At 40.2% G+C, this 21,180-nt stretch overlaps 1 protein-coding gene across 2 annotated transcripts; it reads right to left on the minus strand.

Moving 5' to 3' along the window:
- Window positions 1–668: 668 nt before the first annotated feature.
- Window positions 669–20,500, minus strand: LOC583930 (leucine-rich repeat-containing protein 4). 2 transcript variants are annotated; one of them, XM_030992448.1, is made up of 16 exons: window positions 20,348–20,499; window positions 19,282–19,584; window positions 18,200–18,325; window positions 17,489–17,557; window positions 16,374–16,427; window positions 15,571–15,625; window positions 13,147–13,368; window positions 12,699–12,770; window positions 11,704–11,775; window positions 11,014–11,085; window positions 10,612–10,683; window positions 8,753–8,824; window positions 3,529–3,600; window positions 2,577–2,647; window positions 1,693–1,764; window positions 669–742 (listed from the first exon to the last, which is right to left on the minus strand). In XM_030992448.1, the coding sequence occupies exons 1-14, from the start codon at window positions 20,475–20,477 to the stop codon at window positions 2,617–2,619; spliced, it is 1,422 nt and encodes a 473-aa protein (XP_030848308.1). In that variant the 5' UTR covers window positions 20,478–20,499; the 3' UTR covers window positions 669–742; window positions 1,693–1,764; window positions 2,577–2,616. The 2 variants fall into 2 exon arrangements, with proteins under 2 accessions (XP_030848308.1, XP_030848309.1); XM_030992449.1 differs by lacking the exons at window positions 669–742; window positions 1,693–1,764; window positions 2,577–2,647 and having other exon boundaries at window positions 3,277–3,600; window positions 20,348–20,500.
- Window positions 20,501–21,180: the final 680 nt, after the last annotated feature.

The following is a 21,180-nucleotide window of genomic DNA, read 5'->3' on the forward strand; positions in this document are numbered from 1 at the left end:
ACTCTGTCGAATTTTGCCATTTTTACCAATTTGACCATTTCTGGCAGGTTTTTCGGTAATATTGCGATATCAAAAAAATGGTATAAAATCACAACGCATTGACCGATTTCAATTTAGTTTTTTGTTTTTTGAAGCTTTCATAAAGCTTGATCATTTGCAACCATCAAATAACATGTGTTTGTTGTACTTATGTTTGGTGTGCTATACCTATTATTAATGGATTTAAGCGAAGCACTTGTAGAAAAAGAATGGATGAACCGCATCCCCCCCCCCCCATTTTTTCATATTCTAAAACCGCACCTGAGTTAGTTTTGATTACTTGATGCAGACTTCTAACGCAAAGTACCTTATTCATTTCTGATGTGATTGAAAATGAAATATAATGATTTAAATCCTACGCGGGGTCCTACGTTGCTTTTGCTTAGCGTTTCAGAGACATAATATTTGATGCCTAATTCACATCAATGGTAAAATACCTCGCTACAAAGACCATTCACAGCAAGGATAGCAAGAATAGTTAGAACCATTTCTTTTTATCTGTATATGTAGACTTAGTGCATTTCGTTTTACCAGATGCAAATGCCATGGGGTGGTAATAATCAACTCTAGATAAGAAGGACAAAGAAAGAAAATAACAACAATAAGAACTGAAACGAAGAAGTTTCCTTACATTTTCTCTACTGATGTGAGACCAGCAAGTGCATTACGATCAATAGCTCCCAATTCAGAATCAAGGAAGAACCTATTTCAAGAGAGAGTAAAACAAGAACTTGTATTAGGGCACGATTTATATACTACTACTACTACTACTACTACTACCAGGCGCGTACGCAGGATTTTTTCAAGGGGGGGTTTTAACATTTATAAATCGGTCCGAAAATTTCGCAACGACTCAGCCAGCCGCTGAATAAGCGGGGGGGGGGGGGGGGGGGGGGGGGGGGGGGGGGGGGCAAGAGGAACACTTTTTTTTTTTTTTTGGTCTCGAAATTTGGAAATTTGACATTTTGCTCCGTTGGGGGGGTAAGGTCTTTTTACCTTTTTAGGTCGGTTTTTTTTTTTTTTTTTTTTTTAATATTAAAAAAAAAAAAAAAAAAAAAAAAATCCCAAAGGTGGGGGGGGGGGGGGGGGGGGGGGTTTTTTAGTTTTTTTTAGGGGGGTTTACACACCAAAATTCCAAAGGGGGGGGGGTTTAACCCCCAAACCCCCCCCCCCTGCGTACGCGCCTGACTACTACTATATCACAACTCCCTGCTCCTAAGAAAATTTTGTTTACCCATGGTAGAATCACCAGTAACAATACTGTCTGCCCTGAAGGCCTGCAATCATTATAACCCCAGCGATTGCTAGGTACCCATTTACACATGGATGGAGTGTGACAAAATATGTCTCACTAATGTCTCACCAATAATATTGTGGGCTGATATTGCACCCTCAATCACTGGATTGCGGCGAGTCAAGTGAATGAGCATCTATACCACGACACATCTCACTGTTATGTGGCTGTAGATCCTATTTGGTTGCCGTCAGTATTAATGCTGCTCCTCTCGATGGGTCGTAATTTAGTACTTTCCCCAATACTGTCAGTTGCCCGTTTCATACACCTGGGTACAGATCAGGGGGCAAATATTGCTAAAAATCGCTTGTCTACGCATGTTAACATCGAGCAAAGTAAATGATATGGAAATTACTTACAGAAATTGGAGAGATGCGAGAGAATCAAACGTAAATTCTTGGATACCATGGATATTGTTGTTTATCAAATCCCTGTAGAAAAGGAAGGAAAATGGAACACCTTAGGGAGTGGATATCTTAAAGCCCCGCTGCACTAGTTTGGCCAGGAGGGATAAGACCTCCCTGCATGATCACTTAAAATTGGTTTATCTCATCAAATCAGCTCTCAATTAACATAAGAAAAAGGGGACCATGGGGACCAATGGTCACCGTTTAGGCCCGTGGTTATTGGTTATTTGTCATGTTTTTGGCCATTTCAGCCAGACGATAAAACAACAAAAATGGTCTATTTGAATCTGTATTACTTGAGGAAGGCTCAGGGCCCTAACTCAGGTAGCTTGTTACCGATAACAAATGCTTAATTTCTATAACAAATAATTTTCTCTTAGCCAATCAGATGCAACACTTTTAGTTCTATTTATAACAACTATTGTAACTTTTTATTGATTAAAAGTTTTATAAGATAGGACCCAGATTGTTTCGTCAAGGTCCTACGTTGCTGATCCACGCTGTATGTAAATACTACTGTCACAAGTTTCCTGTTTTGTGAGTGATTAAATATAGTTAAAAGGTAAGTCCAATTTAATTATTTGGTACTTTAGTGGCCCGTACGCTACGCAATATTTTAGAGTTATCATCATCATATTGACATCAAATTTGCCTTTTCATTTCATATTTGGTCAGAAAAGTTCTAGTATTGCTATTAGATTAATACAATCATTAGTTATACATTAAAATCTTAGATATGGTTTGTGACGTGGGGGGGGGGGGGGGGGGGGGGGGGTGGGGAGGGGGGGGGGGGGGGGTAATAGCTTGGACTTGCCCCCAAATTGTGTTGCACTTACAGATACTGAAGAGACCGGAGTCCAGAGAATACCCCACTCTCTAAATGCTGAATGGAATTCGATGACAAATCCTGAAAAAACACAAGTAGATGGTTTGTTAAGGCGTAATGCGGTATAAAAATGAAGAATGTGAAACATTAGTAACTCGGTTCAGTATCAGAAAAAAATTGTAATTATTAAGCTCATAACAATGTCTAGACTTTAGCCGTATTGACCATAGCATAATATGTGAAAAGATATTTGTGACGTTTTTTTTTTCCTTGTATCAAAACAATTATATGTAAGAGATCATTTCGTATCTATCTATGGACGAATTAAAGTGTGACTATCTGCAAGGATTGCTAGATAGCTCATAATATTATATCCCCCCCCCCCTTGCTAGGACCAGGCGCGTACGCCCAGGGGGAGGGGGGGTGTTTGGGGGTTAAACCCCCTTGGTATTTTTATGTGTGTAAACCCCCATAAAAAACCCTAACCCCCCTTTGTTTTTTTTTAATAACTAACTAAAAAAAAAAATTATTACCATGGCTGACCTAAAAAAATGGTGACCTTACCCCCCCCCCCCCCCAACGGAGCAAAATGTCCCCCCCCCCCCCCCCCCCCCCCCCCCCCCCCCCCCCCCCCCCCCCCCCCCCCCCCCCCCCCCCCCCCCCCCCCCCCCCCCCCCCCCGCTTATTCAGCGGCTGGCTGAGAACTTTGATATAACTTGTGTGTGGACTGTAGCATATAAACACACTCATCCTATGGTTAAAACGTGTGGAGACGGTTACCTTTGATAAATTTACGTCCCATGATGGTATCTTAATGATTTTCTACCTCTCATTTGTTCGTCTTGATGTACTTAGAGTTGTGAATATCATAACATTTCTCTCTTAATCAGTTTTAACATGCATATATAAAAGAAACAATAGGATGTCAAAAATTTAGAATGTTCTAATGGATTGTAATTTACAATATTCGAAGGTTCTCCAGTTGTGAAAATGCTCCCACTTGAATCCAGCTGATGTTGTTTGATTGAAGATGCCTGATTATAATGATAACAAAACAATAAAAAAACTATTGAAACGTCATCAATTTATATCTAGGACTAATAATATGTGATGAGGCGTAAATTTTTTGTGGGGTTCATCGAGAAGTCTAGGATCTAATTCAAACCGCCAAACCGACTCTACCCCGAAACGAAACCGACACCCCAACGCTCCGGACCAACCAATTATTTCGCCATCGGCGGTAATGTAATAGTATAGTTCTGTCTGTAGTCAGTCTGGTGTGGGTCTTGCCTTCGTTACTTAAGCCCCTTTCAGACCGGATCTGCGTAGAGTTGCGTAGTGTGGCGTACCGACTACGCCGAAATTAGGATGCGTATTCCTGAAAAAATGTTGTTTCGACGTGGTCCCTGCGTAGGTATTGCGTAGGCTGGCGTACGATGGCATATTTTACGTACCTTGCGAATAGGCACCGCGTACCTACGGCGTATGCAATTCGCGTACTTACGCGTACGATTCCGTGTAACAAGCGTAGGGTTGCGTATGTTTACGTAGGCCTGGCGCACAGGTTTGCTTACTGTTGCGTACGGTTGCTTAATACCGAACGGATACCGAAGTTAGAAAAAAGGAAGATCGTGACCAGATAAACTCTATCTTTCACCATGACCTCAAACTGAAAACAGATGTCAGTCATATAAGATCTCTGTACCGCCTTGGTAAAAAGTCTGATTTAGCTAGACCATTGAAAGTTGTTATGGATAATGGAGCTGCTACAGAGGAAGTTTTTAGGGGAGCTAGGTCCCTCAAGTCAGGAACAGTACAGATCGCCAGAGATTGCACAAAGGCCGAGAGAGAGGAACACAAGAGACTAAGAAATGTTCTGAAGGAGAGAATTGAAAGAGGCGAAGAGAACCTTGTAATACGGGGCGGAAAGGTAATAAAGCGGACTTTTCGTCGCGATGGAGGAGTCGACGACCACTAGTCCATTAGGAGATGGATTTTTAAACACACTCACCAGCACTGCACAGTATTGTGATCACGATGTACATAGTGGAACACAGAGCACAGCACATAGAGCAAATCTAAACTTTGAGTATACTGCACCAGGGATTGATCCACCATCTTCAAAGGTTACTGAGCAGGAGAAGGTAAATGATCTAACCAATCATCCCGACTGTATTCTGCGAACTGAGTCATCAATTAAGTTTTTCTACACAAATTGTGATACTCTAACCAACAAGAAGGAAGAGCTCTATACAACCATTTCACTTGTCAAACCAGACGTAATAGCTCTGACTGAGATCTACCCTAAAAGGATCAACCAGGATTATGCGATCCAGCCTACTGAATTGCAGTTACAAGGATACCATATGTTCTTACCACCAAAACTTAAAGACAGACAGAGAGGAGTAGTAGTTTACTTGAAAGAAGGGATTTCTGGTAGCTTGGTAGACATAGATGAAGGTCAATTTGAAGAATCTGTATGGATACGACTGTCTTCCAATGGCACTGATCTTCTCTTTGGCTGTGTCTATAGAAGTCCCTCAAGCAACTCTGAGAACAATATGGATTTGAACTGTCTCTTACGCACAGCATGTACAATGAACTACTCTGACTTGATAGTGGTAGGGGACTTCAATTATAGAGGAATCAACTGGCAGGCGAACACCACTTGTGGAGTCAGTATCAATGATGAACAATTATTTATTGACACTGTGAATGATCTTTTCCTGCATCAACATGTAAAGGAACCTACCAGACAAAGGACAGGCCAAAGACCTAGCTTGCTTGACTTGATCTTAACCACTCATGAAGATACAGTCAATGATGTAACTATTGGGCCACCCATTGGCAAAAGTGATCACGTGACCATTACCTTCGAGATGGATGTCGGCAAGATACAGGCAGAGGAGGAGTTACCTACGAGAAGCTACTATCATGCAGATTATGATAAAATGAGGTACCAACTGAAAGACATTGATTGGAATTCTAAGTTTGAAAATACTTCTGGAATACAAGCCTGGAATATATTTGAGGAGATTCTCCATAAAACCATAGAAGACTGCGTCCCACTGAAGAAAAAGAGAAAACGGAATAGACCAGAGTGGATGAACAGTGAAGCTCTTGAAGCAGTTCGAAGAAAAAGGAAAGCTTGGAATAAATATCGAAAGAGTAAAAGAAAACAACATCCTGATGTGGATTTGAACTGGAAGGAGTACACCAAAATAAGGGACATAACCACCTCTGTGATCAGAAAATCAAAATCTGACTTCGAAAACAAACTAGCAGCTGAAATTAAGTTAAATGCCAAAAGCTTCTGGAATTATGTAAAGAATCAGACAAAATCAAAACCATCATTGCCTGATCTACAAAAACCTGATGGAACATGGGCTAAAGAGGACCAAGAGAAAGCTGAGACCCTTAATGAGTACTTTGGTAGCGTTTTTCAGTGGAGGATATTCATACAGTTCCAATACTTGACAAGAAATGCAGTAATCTTCTCACTATCATTGAATTTACACCCGAAGATATCGATGGCCTGTTAATGCATCTAGACATCAACAAATCTCCAGGTCCTGATGGTATTCATTCGCGTGTGCTGAAAGAAACACATACTGAGATTGTCGAACCACTGCAAACAATATTCACTAAGCTAATGAACGAAGGGAAAAATCCATCAGTATGGAAACAAGCAACAGTGGTTCCAATCTTCAAGAAGGGCAAGAAGAATGACCCAGCCAATTACCGACCTGTGAGTCTGACATCCATTATATGCAAGTCTATGGAGAAACTAGTAAGAAAGCATGTCATACATCATCTAGAACAGAATGTGTGATGAACAACATGGATTTCGGGCTGGAAGATCTTGTTCGACTCAGCTATTAGAAGTTTGCGAGGAGTGGACAGATGTCATTGACCAGGGTCATAATGTAGACTGCGTCTATCTGGATTATCGTAAAGCATTTGACAGCGTGCCACATCAACGGCTCATATGTAAACTTCAGTCTTACGGAATAGGAGGTCCCTTACTTGCCTGGATTAAAGACTACCTCTCAGACAGGACTCAAAAAGTTGCAGTAAATGGGAAAGAGTCAAGATCTATTCCTGTGACAAGCGGTATTCCGCAGGGAAGTGTGCTCGGACCAACATTGTTCAATGTCTTCATCAATGACCTGCCATCAACTGTTGACTCCCACATGAAGCTTTTTGCCGATGACACTAAGTTATACAGGACAGTGGACTCTAAAGCTGACTCAGATTTGCTACAGATGGATGTCAACACCGTAACAAACTGGTCCAATGTATGGCAATTGCCCTTTAATGAAAGTAAATGCAAAGTACTTCATTATGGAAGAAAGAACCAAGGTTTTGAATACACACTGGCTGCTGGTACAAATATATTTTCAGTTCCATCTGGTAATGAGGAAAGAGATTTGGGAGTGCTGTTTCAACAGGACCTGTCCTTCAGCACCCACGCAGCAGATGCTGCCAAGAGAGCCAACATTAAGTTAGGAATGATAAGAAGGTCGTTTTCAGCCTTGCAAAAGAAGGGGTTCCTTAGTCTCTACAAAACTATTATTCGACCAACACTAGAATACTGCAACTCTGTATGGTGCCCAATACTCAAGAGAGATGAAGACATACTAGAAAAAGTCCAGCAGAGGGCCACCAGACTTCTTCCTGAGCTGAGACAAAAAGCATACCCAGACAGACTTAGAGAACTACAACTTCCTACTTTGGCTTACAGAAGACAAAGAGCAGATCAGATACAGATATTCAAAATCCTGAGAGGCTTTGACAGAGTGAATCCTTCAAAATTCTTCCAACTAGCAACTGGCTCAACAACAAGAGGCCATGATTTCAAGATTGTCAAACAACGTTTCAACACAAGACTTAGGCAATATAGTTTCTCAATAAGGAGTGTAAATAATTGGAATGCTCTGCCTAAGGAAGTAGTCAATTCTACCACCATTAACCAATTCAAGTCATCCCTAGAAAGGTATTGGAGAAACAATCCAATTAAGTTTGAACCATATGTGAGACGGGATGCAGCAGTAAAGAGGGACAAATAAGCCAAGCTTCCAGTCTCTACACCCAAGTATACCCAAGTATAGTAAGTAATGTGTGCTCAAGCTTTTACTGCTTCGTCGGACCGGCGTAGGGTGGCGTACTTTTGCGTAGACTTGGCGTACTTTAGTGTAGTGTTGCGTACACTTGCGTACTACATGCGTCCTTTCTGTGTCTAGTGTCTACGCCAAAAAAATAAACATGTTAAATTTATGGCGTCCATCTCGCGTACCCCTTTGCGTCCCTCAGCGTATAGTTACGTAGGGCAGCGTAAGCTCGGCGTAGTCGGTACGCAACACTACGCCTGGCCCGGTGTGAAAGGGGCTTAAAGACAGGCGTTACTACTTCAGCCAGAAGGGATTAGACCACACAGCGAGCCAGCGAGGTCACTGTGACAGGTGGCTATATCTCATTAACTCAGCTCTCATTTAACATAATAAAAAGAGGATCATGGGGGACCAACAGGCATCGATTTGGGAAGTTTTCTATATAGAGGGAGCAAGTAGCTATAAGTAGGACAGTGTGCCTTTAAGGTATAATATTTGATTTAAAGTTAGTTGGTCGTAAACATGTTAAGCAGGAGACAGTATAGTAAGAGTAGAATAAACGGACTGTAAGTCAAGATGAATTCCTTATAACATCACAATTTAGAGTCACTTCAACTTCAAGCAAAGTCACAATATTGAAACATAATTAATAGATGGGAGCAGTTTAGAAGCTCATTACTTGACAACATTTGACGATTATTTAAAAAATCTGGCTCCAACGCATCATCTGATTACGGAAGTTGTATTGAAATTAATCTTATTTATAAAATCCATATTAAGGTCTCCTGCTGGAAATCCATGTCCTTTGGATATTAAAATAGTATGTTTCTGTGATTTAATCATATCAAATAAACCTGCAAAATGTATCTCAAAGATGGAATCATCTTTGCATATATTAGTGGTTGCTGTGTCAGGTAGGCCTCTGGCAAGCTTTTCTCTAGTTGTCAAGAGAAACTGTTGTTTTTCAAAGTATGCATTAAATTGATAAACAGATCTTTTACATGGGGGTCAAAGGAACCATGTAATTAATTGCATTTGGTAAACATGTAAAGAAGCAAAAAGGAATTTTACTCACAAAAATTGTAAATTCTGCAGGCCATCAAAGACTCCAACCTTAACACCTCTAATCTTGTTGTCTATAAGAGCCCTGATCGGGATAATGATATCAGAGAAAACAAAATCGCGAAAAGTTTCGAAAAATAAATCACTTTCAATAGCCTATTGTGACACCTGTTCAAACATTACAATGACGTATTTCATAATGGGAATACGATTTATAAAGGTAATGCATATGAAATTGGGAAGGTCCTTAGTTGATTTCCTAAACGTCTTGGCGACCGTATAAGTAGTTACTGACACTGCAATTAATCATAGAAGACGGAGATAAGCATATCTAAATCCATGAATAATATATAGGCCTGTATTAAAGCATGTTATGAAAATGATCGGAAGAATCAGTTACAATAATCTACGTTTGCTATTTTTATAAAATTGTAAATTCCAATTTTCATTTGGCAATAAATATGAAATTGATATGGAAATTGAAATTATCCCTGACATAGGAAATCATTTCCCGGAGCACTTCTTCAAGGATTTTCAACCATTTAAGGTTATCGTAAAAACACTTTTTATTTCTAAGTTCGCCGTAGCAATTAGACACGCTGTAGCCATACCGGAGAGCGATTCAACGGCGACCATACGTGGGCGTACGGTGGCCTTGCGTTTGCAACGCGGCTGCCCTAGGGTCTTAACGGTCTCGGAATATAAATTGATTTTTGCATAACCCCAAAAAATTGCGGCGGCCGCATCCTTATGCCTAGGTCACATATACACTGGCCCCGTACGATTTTCCGTACCCGGCGGCTTGCCGTGAATTTTAGAGACCGTACGGGACCCTTCCGATTTTCATTTCTACGGCATGTGCGGTCACAATTCTGCGACTCCCGGGAGGTGCCCGGTGAAAATTGATTTAGTAACAATGCTCGGCGCCCGTATATAGGGTTCCGGCCGGTAAGCTTACGGGCTCCGTCCGATGAGCAAGTGCACCCATGGCTCTCGGAAGGTACCCCACCGGTGTCCTCAAGGCGCCCGGGCGGGTGCCGTGCGGTGCATTGACATATATGTCCTCCTATACTTAAAGCTGCGTTGTACATTTTGAGATGCCGCCGCGAGGGGCCCGCACGGGCAATATTCATTTCAAATGGCCCCCGGACGGCAGACGCCCGATGTTGTGCATATCACCCGGGGCTCTTGAGGGGTCCGTGAGGGAGCCGTTGAGTACACGTATGGCATCCTTGAGCACCGCAAGGCGCCCGTAAAGATTTTTCATGAGAATTTACCCAAGAAAATCGTAAGGGGCCCGATCGGGAACCGTCCGGAGTCCGCACGGAACCCGTAAAGTGCCATACGGGCCCTTTACGGGCTTTCTACGGCCTAACGGTCAGATAAAAACTAAGCACCACGGCGCCCGTATGGCTTAAAAAACTGTCCCGGCGCCCGTAGGAACTTTACGGTAGCCGGTCAGACACCGGCCGACAATTCCTAAAATGTCTGTTTTTACTCGCCGTACGGGTCGCGGAGTGTATATGTGAAAGCCCTTTAAGCCGATAGTGCGTCATCGCTTCAAAGGCCGTACTGCACCCGCAGGTTTTCTGTCTCCACAAATTCGAAATACGCCGTGCGCTACCCTAACATGTGTGACCGCTACCGTATATGACCGTGGGGATGCTGCGGCGTCCCTATAATTGCTATTGGCCGGAGATAGTTTAGACCGCACGGCCGCAGCGGTAAATGTGCCCTAGGCATGATGAAGCAGCGAGTCACGGGACCATACTGCAACAGCTGACCTACGATAGTGCTTGAGGGGATTTTGCTGTAGTGCATCTAGTACAGTACGGTTTTAGATCTGAACAAAATGTTCTATTCAATACTTACAAGTCTCGCAGATTTATCAAACCAGAAAATACACCAGGCTGTAGATGGACAAAGGAGTTTTCATTGAGTTCCCTGATGCGAAAATAAAAAAAAAATCTTAAAGAGAATGGGGAAAACATGCAGATAATAACAGACAGATTTATAGTTTGTAATTATTATTGTAACTTGAGTAAGGAAATCCTGTGATATCTAAAAACTGTTAAGGTTTTGCACGCCTCGGGCTGAAAAAAAATCCACGTTTCATTCATTCCGACTGCAGATCATTCTAGAGGTTTTCGATTTTTGAATAAGTTGTTTGAAATCTCGAAATGAAATGTAAAAACTCAAAATAGTACCAGAAAGAGGATGACTCTGGCATTACAACGGATATTGCATGCCATTCTGGTCGCATACTATACTTACAAGAAAAACAGATTCGTCATATCTGTGAATGTGTCATTTTCAATGGAGGATATCTTGTTATCTCGAAAATTTCTGCCGAGAGAAATAAAAAAAAAGTTACACATATCAAGTGATAAAATGGGAGTGCACTTCATGCAATTCATGTCAACCATATTTCGACATTTATTGAAGAAATTGAAAAAAATAACTCCCCCCCCCCCCAAAAAAAAAAAAACACACACACACGATTAGGCATTGTTTGTTATATAGAGGGCGCAAGTAGCTACAAGTAGTGCAGTGGGCCTTTAAGATCCATTGCTAGATTCTCAGTTTCATTCTGTGATCAGCGTCTGATCAATTGAATATCAAACACAATATATATCTTATCAAAAGTAACAGACAGTAAATAATAAATATTGATGATTATTTAAATTCTTGCTCGAATTTGTAGACAATCTTTGTGTTATTCAGAATCAATTTTACGCATTATATACACCGGGAATTTCATCTAAATTGTGCGTGCGGGTAGATTTTATGAGTGACAGCCAAAACATAAGATTGTTTGATAGTGACGGTGTATTTAGGAAGGTAGGGGGTAGCCTTGTGTGTGGATAATGTCGTGAAGGTGCGTGTGTATGGTGGAGGTGCGTGTCTATGGTGGAGGTGCGTGTCTATGGTGGATGTAACATATTACACACAAAGAAGACTTACAGATACTGCAATTGTCGTAATCCAGTGAAAGCCGCTTTCCTGATCTTTCGTAGATTGTTCGACCCCAAGACTCTATGAAAGCAATAAATATAACATGAAATTTAAATTAGAACACCCCCACCCCCCTCTCTCTCTCTCTCTCTCTCTCTCTTTCACTCTCTTTCAAATGAAGACAATGATAAACACATAGCATACACATGAATGAGACAACTTTTGCAGTTTTAAACTGTCAATGCTTCGACTTTTGGAAATAATAACTTTCGAATTGTTTTCAATTTCCTGAATTAAGGAGATATCATCCTGACAGAAAACGATTAATTACATCAAAAGCACAATGGTATCGATTGAACAATGTCTATAATAGAGGTGGAAGTATTTGTTTAGTTTAACTCTATGCCACACAAAAGATCTTCCCGTACTGCGTTTATCATGCAATAGGTATAATTTAGCGGTTTCCTGTGCAAGATGCTGCTGTTAAAAAAAGTTGTTTGCCAAGTCATTGTTTTGCTTGGGATTTTTTTCAATTGGGGTCTATTGTGCAAAATAACAGGAGAGGCAAACGAGCGACAATGAAAAAAGGCGAAGAATGCAACCGATTATTAAAGGTATTGTGTAACTTTGTCTCAGATTCTGAACCAAATCCTGACTTTAGCTCATGCTGCAATGATAATTATAAACCTTTAGGTCAGTCAGGAACCCCATGGCTTTTACAAGCCGATCGCCAGTCTGGTTATCAAGATATTTATGATTGGAAATCGAAGTCAAATTTTGCGTTTTCCTAACGGTGTTTATAACACTACAGTCTATTGGAGAAAAGGAGTATGGTAAAAACCGGTCACTCAAAGATTTTTTGTTTGAGGCACTTCTTGATCATTTTGAAGCGCAGTTTTGTTAGGGCTTCAATATTACACCATATCACAAACACTGATAACACGTAGGGTCGTGCATTAACATTGTTAAACGATGCCTTTAAGAGAATAATATCAAGAACTTACAGTGTACGAAGGCTTGTAAATGCGGTGAACGCATTATCTTCAACGTGTTGTATTTCATAACCTAACAAAATTCTGTAGGGAAATACGAAAGGAAACATAATTATAAGCCTGAATTTTACTTTGCCAGTACCATAGACTCAATGGTCCATATTCAAATGATTTGGTTAAACCAGACTCCGGGTCTAAAATCGCAAAAGTATAAGTTAAACGTCGGAATAACTTTCTTAATTATTAAACCCGATTTTGAACAAACATTTTAAAAAAAGGTTATACATCAGGTGGCTTTTTTCAAAGGCTCATAGTAATGGGTTCTTGTGGGGGTTTTGACACCGTTCGAGTGTTCACTCTATATCAGTTGTTGTCAATCATCTAAGCATTTGACGAAATAAAGCTATCGTGGCGGAAGCAAATGTCAGGTCACGAATCAGAGAGGGAAGTACCAACTTACAGTGATGTAGCTTGTCTTTGACGATCGTAGATATGCTGCGGCTGAAGCGGTTGGTATCCATATTTCGTAAGGAGACCGTGGAACTTCGCTATAACTAAGGCTATATCTTGTTCTACTGCAGCCGTAGTATACTCCAGTCCGCTTAACTTATCAGTCAGTGCGGATATCAAAGCATCTACCTGATCTGGAGTTAGATTAGTCTGGGCCCCAACATCAGAAGTCCTTCGTCCATAACAAGGGAAAATGGAAACAATTAACCACCCTAACGAAGAAAAGTGAGTTAATGGAATGTAAATCATGACATAAAGATGTCGACGTACTCATGGCGGCACTTATTAGCGAAAATCAGAATGAATATTACCGAAAATAGTCATGCTGCGACATCGTTCTTGAATAAAAAGAGACTTAGACTACGGTGGGCAACTTTTACCCCTAAACAAATCTTGAAGCAGATGTTGAATAAGATGGGAAATTTCCAAGAAACCACGATCTTTAGATCGTTTTTAATTATAACGGACAAAACGAGTACTACTGAAAAGGGTTTTGTTGCGACATCGGTTTCTTGTACGTTCATCGATCTTGATGCATTTCAAGGCTCATCTTTTATCCCCCATATTTCTTTGGCTATTTAATTTGTTAATGTGTTTTAATTTCTCGATTTTATGCCACAACTCTTTAGTTACGTGGTCATTTGCGAAGTGATATTACGTAATTGGACGTGATAAGACACGTGGTGGGACGTTTTGGACGTGATTGGACTTGGTAAGATGTGACTGTACGTGAAAAGACATGATGTGATGTGATGGAATGTGAAAGGAAATGATGGGAAGTGATGGAACGTGAACGGTCTTGGTAACATTTGATTGGACGTGGCATGACGTGATTTGACGTCATGGAACGTGAAAGGAAATGATGGGGAGTGATGGTACGTGAACGGTCTTGGTAACATTTGATTGGACGTGGCATGACGTGATTTGACGTCATGGAATGTGAAAGGAAATGATGGGGAGTGATGGAACGTGAACGGTCTTGGTAACATTTGATTGGAAGTGGGATGACGTGATTTGACGTCATGGAACGTGAAATGAAATGATGGGGAGTGATGTAACGTGAACGGTCTTGGTAACATTTGATTGGACGTGGCATGACGTGATGTGATGTGATGGAACGTGAAAGAAAATGATGGGGAGTGATGGAACGTGAACGGCCTTGGTAACATTTGATTGGAAGTGGCATGACGTGATTTGACGTCATGGAACGTGAAAGGAAATGATGGGGAGTGATGTAACGTGAACGGTCTTGGTAATATTTGATTGGACGTGGCATGACGTGATGTGACGTCATATGGAACGTGAAAGGAAATGATGGGGAGTGATGGTACGTGAACGGTCTTGGTAACATTTGATTGGAAGTGGCATGACGTGATGTGACGTCATATGGAACGTGAAAGGAAATGATGGTGAGTGATGGTACGTGAACGGTCTTGGTAACATTTTATTGGACGTGGCATGACGTGATGTGACGTCATATGGAACGTGAAAGGAAATGATGGGGAGTGATGGTACGTGAACGGTCTTGGTAACATTTGATTGGACGTGGCATGACGTCATGTGATGTGATGGAACGTGAAAGAAAATGATGGGGAGTGATGGAACGTGAACGGTCTTGGTAACATTTGATTTGACTTGGCATGACGTGATGTGACGTCATGGAACGTGAAAGGAATAGATGGGGAGTGATGGAACGTGAACGGTTTTGGTAACATTTGATTGGACGTGGCATGACATGATGTGACGTCATGGAACGTGAAAGGAAATGATGGGGAGTGATGGTACGTGAACGGTCTTGGTAACATTTGATTGGACGTGGCATGAAGTGATGTGATGTGATGGAACGTGAAAGAAAATGATGGGGAGTGATGGAACGTGATGGGGCGTGATAACGATGTGAAATGATGGGATGTGATTGGCTGTATTGGACCGAGTGAGACAGCAACAAAGCAGTGGTCTCGTAAATGGGTTCGAAGATGCTCATAAATTTCTTAGTACCCTTTGGTAAGGCATCCAGTTTGTTTTGAAAATTCTAGTGATGGTTCAGGATTGAAATGCGGTACTATTTTAATAATAATAATAATAATAATAGCCTAATAGTCCACTCCAAATTTTATTAAACCGAAACGGAAATTCTTTTTGCCCAATTGATTGTGAGCCCGGCAGCCACTGAGCAGCGCCAGATCGACGTTGCTCTATCCCTTATTGTTGAACGCCAAACAAGGTAGCAACAACTCCAAACTTTCAACGTCTTTTGGTATGACGCGGCCGGGGTTCGAACCCACGACCTCCCGGTTGTGAGGCGGACGCTCTACTGACTGAGAAGATCTTTGTTGTATATAGTCAAGAATGTTTACTAGTAAAGTGAACTTACATGCATCGTATTGATGAAGGGATGGGTCGAATCGGTGTAGCTATACATACCATACCTTTGAAAATGGAATAATAATGAATTAAAGTTACATGAACAAACACACATACGCACATACACACCCGCGCACACACACATATACATATATACAATTAACAACTGAAATATTCATATTCATGTAAATTAGATGTTTTTTGTGTTTTTCGTAACTCAAGAATAAAAGGTGGTCTGGTTGAATTAGTGTCTTTGCTGAAGATATTTGTAAGCTGTAATATGTAAACTTTCTCAATAAACGTAGAGGTGTTTTGGTCTAGTGGATAAGTCGTTCAAATTCCAGCCCGACACTAACGTCCTTTTGCAAGGACGTTAATCTACATTTGCCACTCTCCACCCAGGTGCTAAATGGGTACCCGGCAGGATGCGAACGTTAATGTAGCATGCTCAACACTGTGAGCGTCTGTAAAATGACGCCTGACTGGAGTACTCACCAGGGAGTGGAGAATATGCACACACTGTGTGCGGGCGAGCTTAAATTCGATGACCGGGGTAAACATTTATCTGAAAAGCACTTAGAGACATCGTCGATGTATTAAGGGCTATATAAGTGCGGAATATTATTATTATTATCATAAATCGGGACAAATCTGTTTTTATATACTTAAACAAATTACAAATCTTGGTAACGTTATGAATAATTTAGTTGATAAAATATCATAAACACATGTATAGTATTAATCAAATTTAAGAACATGAGAAAAAGCCAATCGAAACTATTCGAAAATGTATATATTGGAATTTTTGCTCACCTTGGTACCACCCAGCCGCCACACATATATCCACAACTGGTTTGCAGTGGCTACCTGTATGCGATTTGATTTTAAAAATTCGGTTTTCACAAAGACCTACTAACTTTAGAAATAATGGTACAGTGCGTCCCAGAAAAAACGAAACCGAGAGATATCGCTGTTTTATCATAACTTAATCACAATAATACATGTAGTTAATAAATGATAAATATTTGTAAAGCTTAGATCCTCCTCTTTCATTTGATGTAACTCATTATGATGCATATTCCACGCATGTCGAGTGATTAAAATCAATTTAACTGAAGAGAGGGTACCAAAAAGTAATTTGGCGGACGGTATCTAAATTTCAAAGAGAAAATCACATATCTAGAAAGTTCATTTTTTGCCCTTTCATATGACACCTCAATCAGGAAAAATGATCTAGGAATATCAAAGTTCTGTTTGTTTAAAGTAATGCTTGAATTTCCATAATTTTATTAAACAAATTCGTTTTCACTGGCTGCCTGCCGTAGCAACAAACATAATTGCAAAAGATTTAACTCCGTTTCGTTAACAATCGGCCCTGCATGAAGTGTTTCGTCTATGGCTGAATAAGTAAATTCGGTGACGGGGAATTTTATTTTCTTCTTCTTAGGATGCCGTGTCTATAAAATTTGAAAAAAACGCTGGGATAGTAAGTACCTCCTTTGGCTTTACGACATTTATAATACGACGTTTCTTTAGAAGAGTTTCGTATGAATATTTTTTAGTCTGAACAAAGACATGAACAATCTTTAACTGAGGAAGCCAATGGCACACCCAAGTCTCAGTTTTCTTTTTTCCCCTTTTCTGCTTTTTTGTGGATTACGCTTCTTTTCGAAAACGAGATCAAATTTAAAATGATTAATTTCGTATGATTACATTTCGTACAAGAGCGAAGTGAATATCGACTGTTTGGAGCCAGAGGGGCGTTCTCTTTTTCACAGAGTTAAAGCCCTTCTTACTAAAACAAAAAAGGGACTATATCTAATATCTAAAGTTGAACAAAAAAGATACATTTAAATAGAGGCTCAATCCAAGTTTGAAATTTTAACTTGTCTGCGTTTAGTAGGCCTATTAATCAATGTACTTCTTACCGTTGTTCGAATCGAGATAGCAATGTCCAGTTATACACGTTTCATTCTGCGGCAGGGATGAGACTGAATCTGTTCAAATAAAGATATTAGATAAGAGAATTTCTTGATAACACCGAGTTATTAATATATCCGATTGGAATGTACAATTCCTTGTAAAATTCGACATCTCGGCGGCGATTCACAGTCTAAAGATTTCAGCGAAACTTGCCATAAATCGAATAAATCATCTCCTTCTTCTTCTATTTCTTCTTCCTACTATTATTATTATATATTGTAGTGGTAGAAATAGTAATCGTAGAAGAAGTAATAGTGGTTATACTAGTAGTATAAGTGTTAGTGGTGGTTAATGTAGTAGTAACAGTGGTAGTAGTAGCAGCAGCAGTAGTGGTGGTGGTGGTGGTGGTGGTGGTAGTAGTAGTAGTAGTAGAAGTAGTAGTAGTATATCTGGCACAATGCCACTCCTGGCGCTACATTATTACTACCCCGGCTTTAGCACGGCTGCCATTACAGTGTTCGAATTAATTCCTGCCACCTGGGTGGAGTGATGCACTTTGATAATGGGGACATTAGTGCCACGCCGGGACTCGAACGCGGTCCACAGTCCGGTGACGTATCCACTCGGCCACAACACCATATTACTATCGGAGTTACATCGCATAACTGTATCATTATTCAGTCTTCCCAATAGAATTTACGCTATAATCCACCTACCATTGATGGCGATTGTATTACACTGGTCGCAGCTGTACTGGCAAACAGGAATTACTTCTCCAGGATATGATTCACAGGCTCCATTACTAGCCCACGATGGACACTTTGGATTAACATCTTGACAATCTGGGAAAAAAGAACAATTTAAATGATTTTAAGAAATGTTCAGAATCAAAAGAAAAACAATACTACTACTACTACTACTACTACTACTACTACTACTACTAATAATAATAATAATAATAATATTACTGTGTACTACTACTACTACTACTACTACTACTACTACTACTACTCCTACTACTGCTATTAATACGGGTACTACTTCTACTACTACTATTACTGCTATTAATACGGGTTCTACTACTACTACTACTACTACTACTACCACTACAACTACTACTACTACTACTATTACTACCAGTACTAATATTACTACTACTACTACTACTACTACTACTACTACTGTTAAAACTATTATTACTACTACTACTACACTCTAAAAACTGAAATGTTAAATCACCATTTAAAAGGGCCGAGGAGTGACCACTCTTTCAAAATGGTAGAATAACATTCTGGATCCACCACTATAAAGGTTGGATCTAGCATGTTAAAAGTTACAATCTGACATTTTGAAAGAGTGGTCACTCCTCGGCCCTTTTAAAGTGAGATTTAACATTTTAGTTTTTAGAGTGTACCACTACTACCACTACTACTACCACTACTACTGCTACTACTACTACTACTACTACCAGTACTACTACTACTACTACTACTACTACTACTACTACTACTACTACTACTACTACTACTGTTAAAACTATTATTACTACTACTACCACTAATACCACTACTACTGCTACTACTACTATTCCTACTGCTACTACTCCTCCTACTTCTATTAGTATAATGTTGCCCACGAGGTTGGACGAATTTCTCTTCACCTCTTTTTCATGAAAAGATTTCGACTATATGATTCATTCTTGATATATAAAGTTTATATTTTTTCAGAACTGTACTGATTATTATCATAATAGTAGTTACAATTATTATGATTATTATTACTATTATTATCATCATACCTGAGCATCTTACGCCAGCCTCGCGAAAGGGACTGCTACACTGTGGCTCGTCCCTCAAACACTCCAGAATGTCAGATTCTGTCCCATTGCACTGGAAATCATACGAGGGCATCACACCGTAACTAAGTCCAAATTCTGCAAGGGAGGTGGTACCAAGAGCGCCGGTGAAGCCCAGACTTCGGCAGACCACAAGGGCATCGTTGTAGTCCCAGTTCTTGTCACAGACTGTCCCCCAAGTTCCATCAATTAGAACCTCAACTCTGCCTTCTACTAAGGTTAGTCCATTCACCAGCCTAGTAACATCTTTGGGATGAAGAAAGAGAAAATATTAACGTTATGCGATGGCTACAAGGCGCCTACAAAGTAGTATTACTACCGCGGCTTTTGCCTGGCTGTCCTAAGGCGCAAAAAGCAATCAAGATATAAATTCCTTCCAGGTATCTCTTTACTACACTCGGGTGGAGTGTGACAAATGTAGATGAGTGCCGCGGCGGGACTCGAACCGAGAACCATGTGATTCACATTCTAGTGATGTCTCCTCAAGACCACGACATCTCTGCTAAAAATAGACTCAAATCTAGTGCAAACGAAGCCTTTTATTCTATGGTTTTGAATCTATCGTTATACATGGATTGATATATGCATAGTTATTTACCAAAACTATACAAACATTATTGACGTGATTTGGAATTAATTTAAAATGATCACAGAAATTAACCTAAACCCCTACACTCATAAGAAATGGAAAAGGCTCGAAAATACCCAATGTAATGACCGGTTGGGAGAAAGGGGTTGAGGCGGTGCCCCTTAAATCTGCTTAGGACAGATAGAAATTACCAGTCTGCTTATATCTTTCCTTTTCAATAGGAATTTGTTTCCACGGTCTCCTAGGCTGCAGGTCGATTGTTATGACCCATATTTCGAATGTGAATGTATTTTTAAAAAAAATTAAAAAACGTGAGATCTCTCTTGAATATTATTAATAAACGATAAACAAAAAATGTGAATAATGTTACAACTCAAAATTAATACAAATGAAAAAGAAAAGAAAGATCTATTGACATACTTGTTACTTGGCAGAATGTTGTTCTTGTAAATATCCAAACAATAACCAGTACCGAGAATCCATGTACAAAATGATGCATGTTTCTTCCCGTATTTTTCTTATCCACTCGCATAAACACAGTACGTGACATATAAGAAGTGAAAGAACGAAAAATAAGTATCGATGGGTATATATACTGAACTTCCTACCATTAAACTGTGCCATTGCCACTCAAAATGTTCAACAGTAACATTAGCCTGTTAGCCGAACCTTTGCGGAATAAGGGATCATCATATTACTTGCTGGTAGAATATTTTGAAGATTGATGTTATTTTTAACACTATTACATTTTTGGGCCTGTGGTAGGTTGAAATTTATTTTGTTGTAGGGTGGAACATTAATTTCGTTCAGCAAAAGGATATCCGTTAAAAGACGTAAAAGACGTAGACGTAAATAAAACGTAGCATTGACGTAAACAAGACATGAAGAAGACAATGACGCAGCCAAATGGGAAAGGGTGGAGTTGCGTGTCCCCTTCACTCAGCCCAACAAAAAAGGAAGTGGAGAGAGAGAGAAAAGGGTGGGAGACAGAGGGAAAGAAGGAAAAGAGAGAGAAAGAGAGGGGAGAGAAAGGAGATTGAGAGAGAGAGAGAGATTGAGAGAGAGGTGGAGGAAAAAGGGAGAAGGGGGTATATAAAGGAAGAAGGAGGGGTCCCCAACAGGCAAAATTCCTCTGTAGGGCCATGCATTATGGTTCAAGGCATGCCCCCATAGAGGATTTGTTTTATGTAAGGGGTCGGGGCAAAATGCTATGAATTATTGATAATTTATTGCATTTTCTTCATTTTTGTTTG

This window comes from Strongylocentrotus purpuratus, unplaced genomic scaffold, assembly GCF_000002235.5.
Source record: "Strongylocentrotus purpuratus isolate Spur 01 unplaced genomic scaffold, Spur_5.0 spur5_scaffold_2, whole genome shotgun sequence".
Classification (NCBI taxonomy): domain Eukaryota; kingdom Metazoa; phylum Echinodermata; class Echinoidea; order Camarodonta; family Strongylocentrotidae; genus Strongylocentrotus; species Strongylocentrotus purpuratus.

Excerpts from the sequence above, each read along its gene's own strand:
- LOC583930 (XM_030992448.1), bottom strand. The coding sequence starts at position 20,477 with ATGTCACGTACTGTGTTTATGCGAGTGGATAAGAAAAATACGGGAAGA. Across the intron at positions 19,585-20,347 it reads AACATTCTGCCAAGTAACAA|ATGTTACTAGGCTGGTGAAT; the intron begins GTATGTCAATAG and ends TTCATCCCAAAG. Across the intron at positions 3,601-8,752 it reads CTGCAGAATTTACAATTTTT|GCATCTTCAATCAAACAACA; the intron begins GTGAGTAAAATT and ends CATTATAATCAG.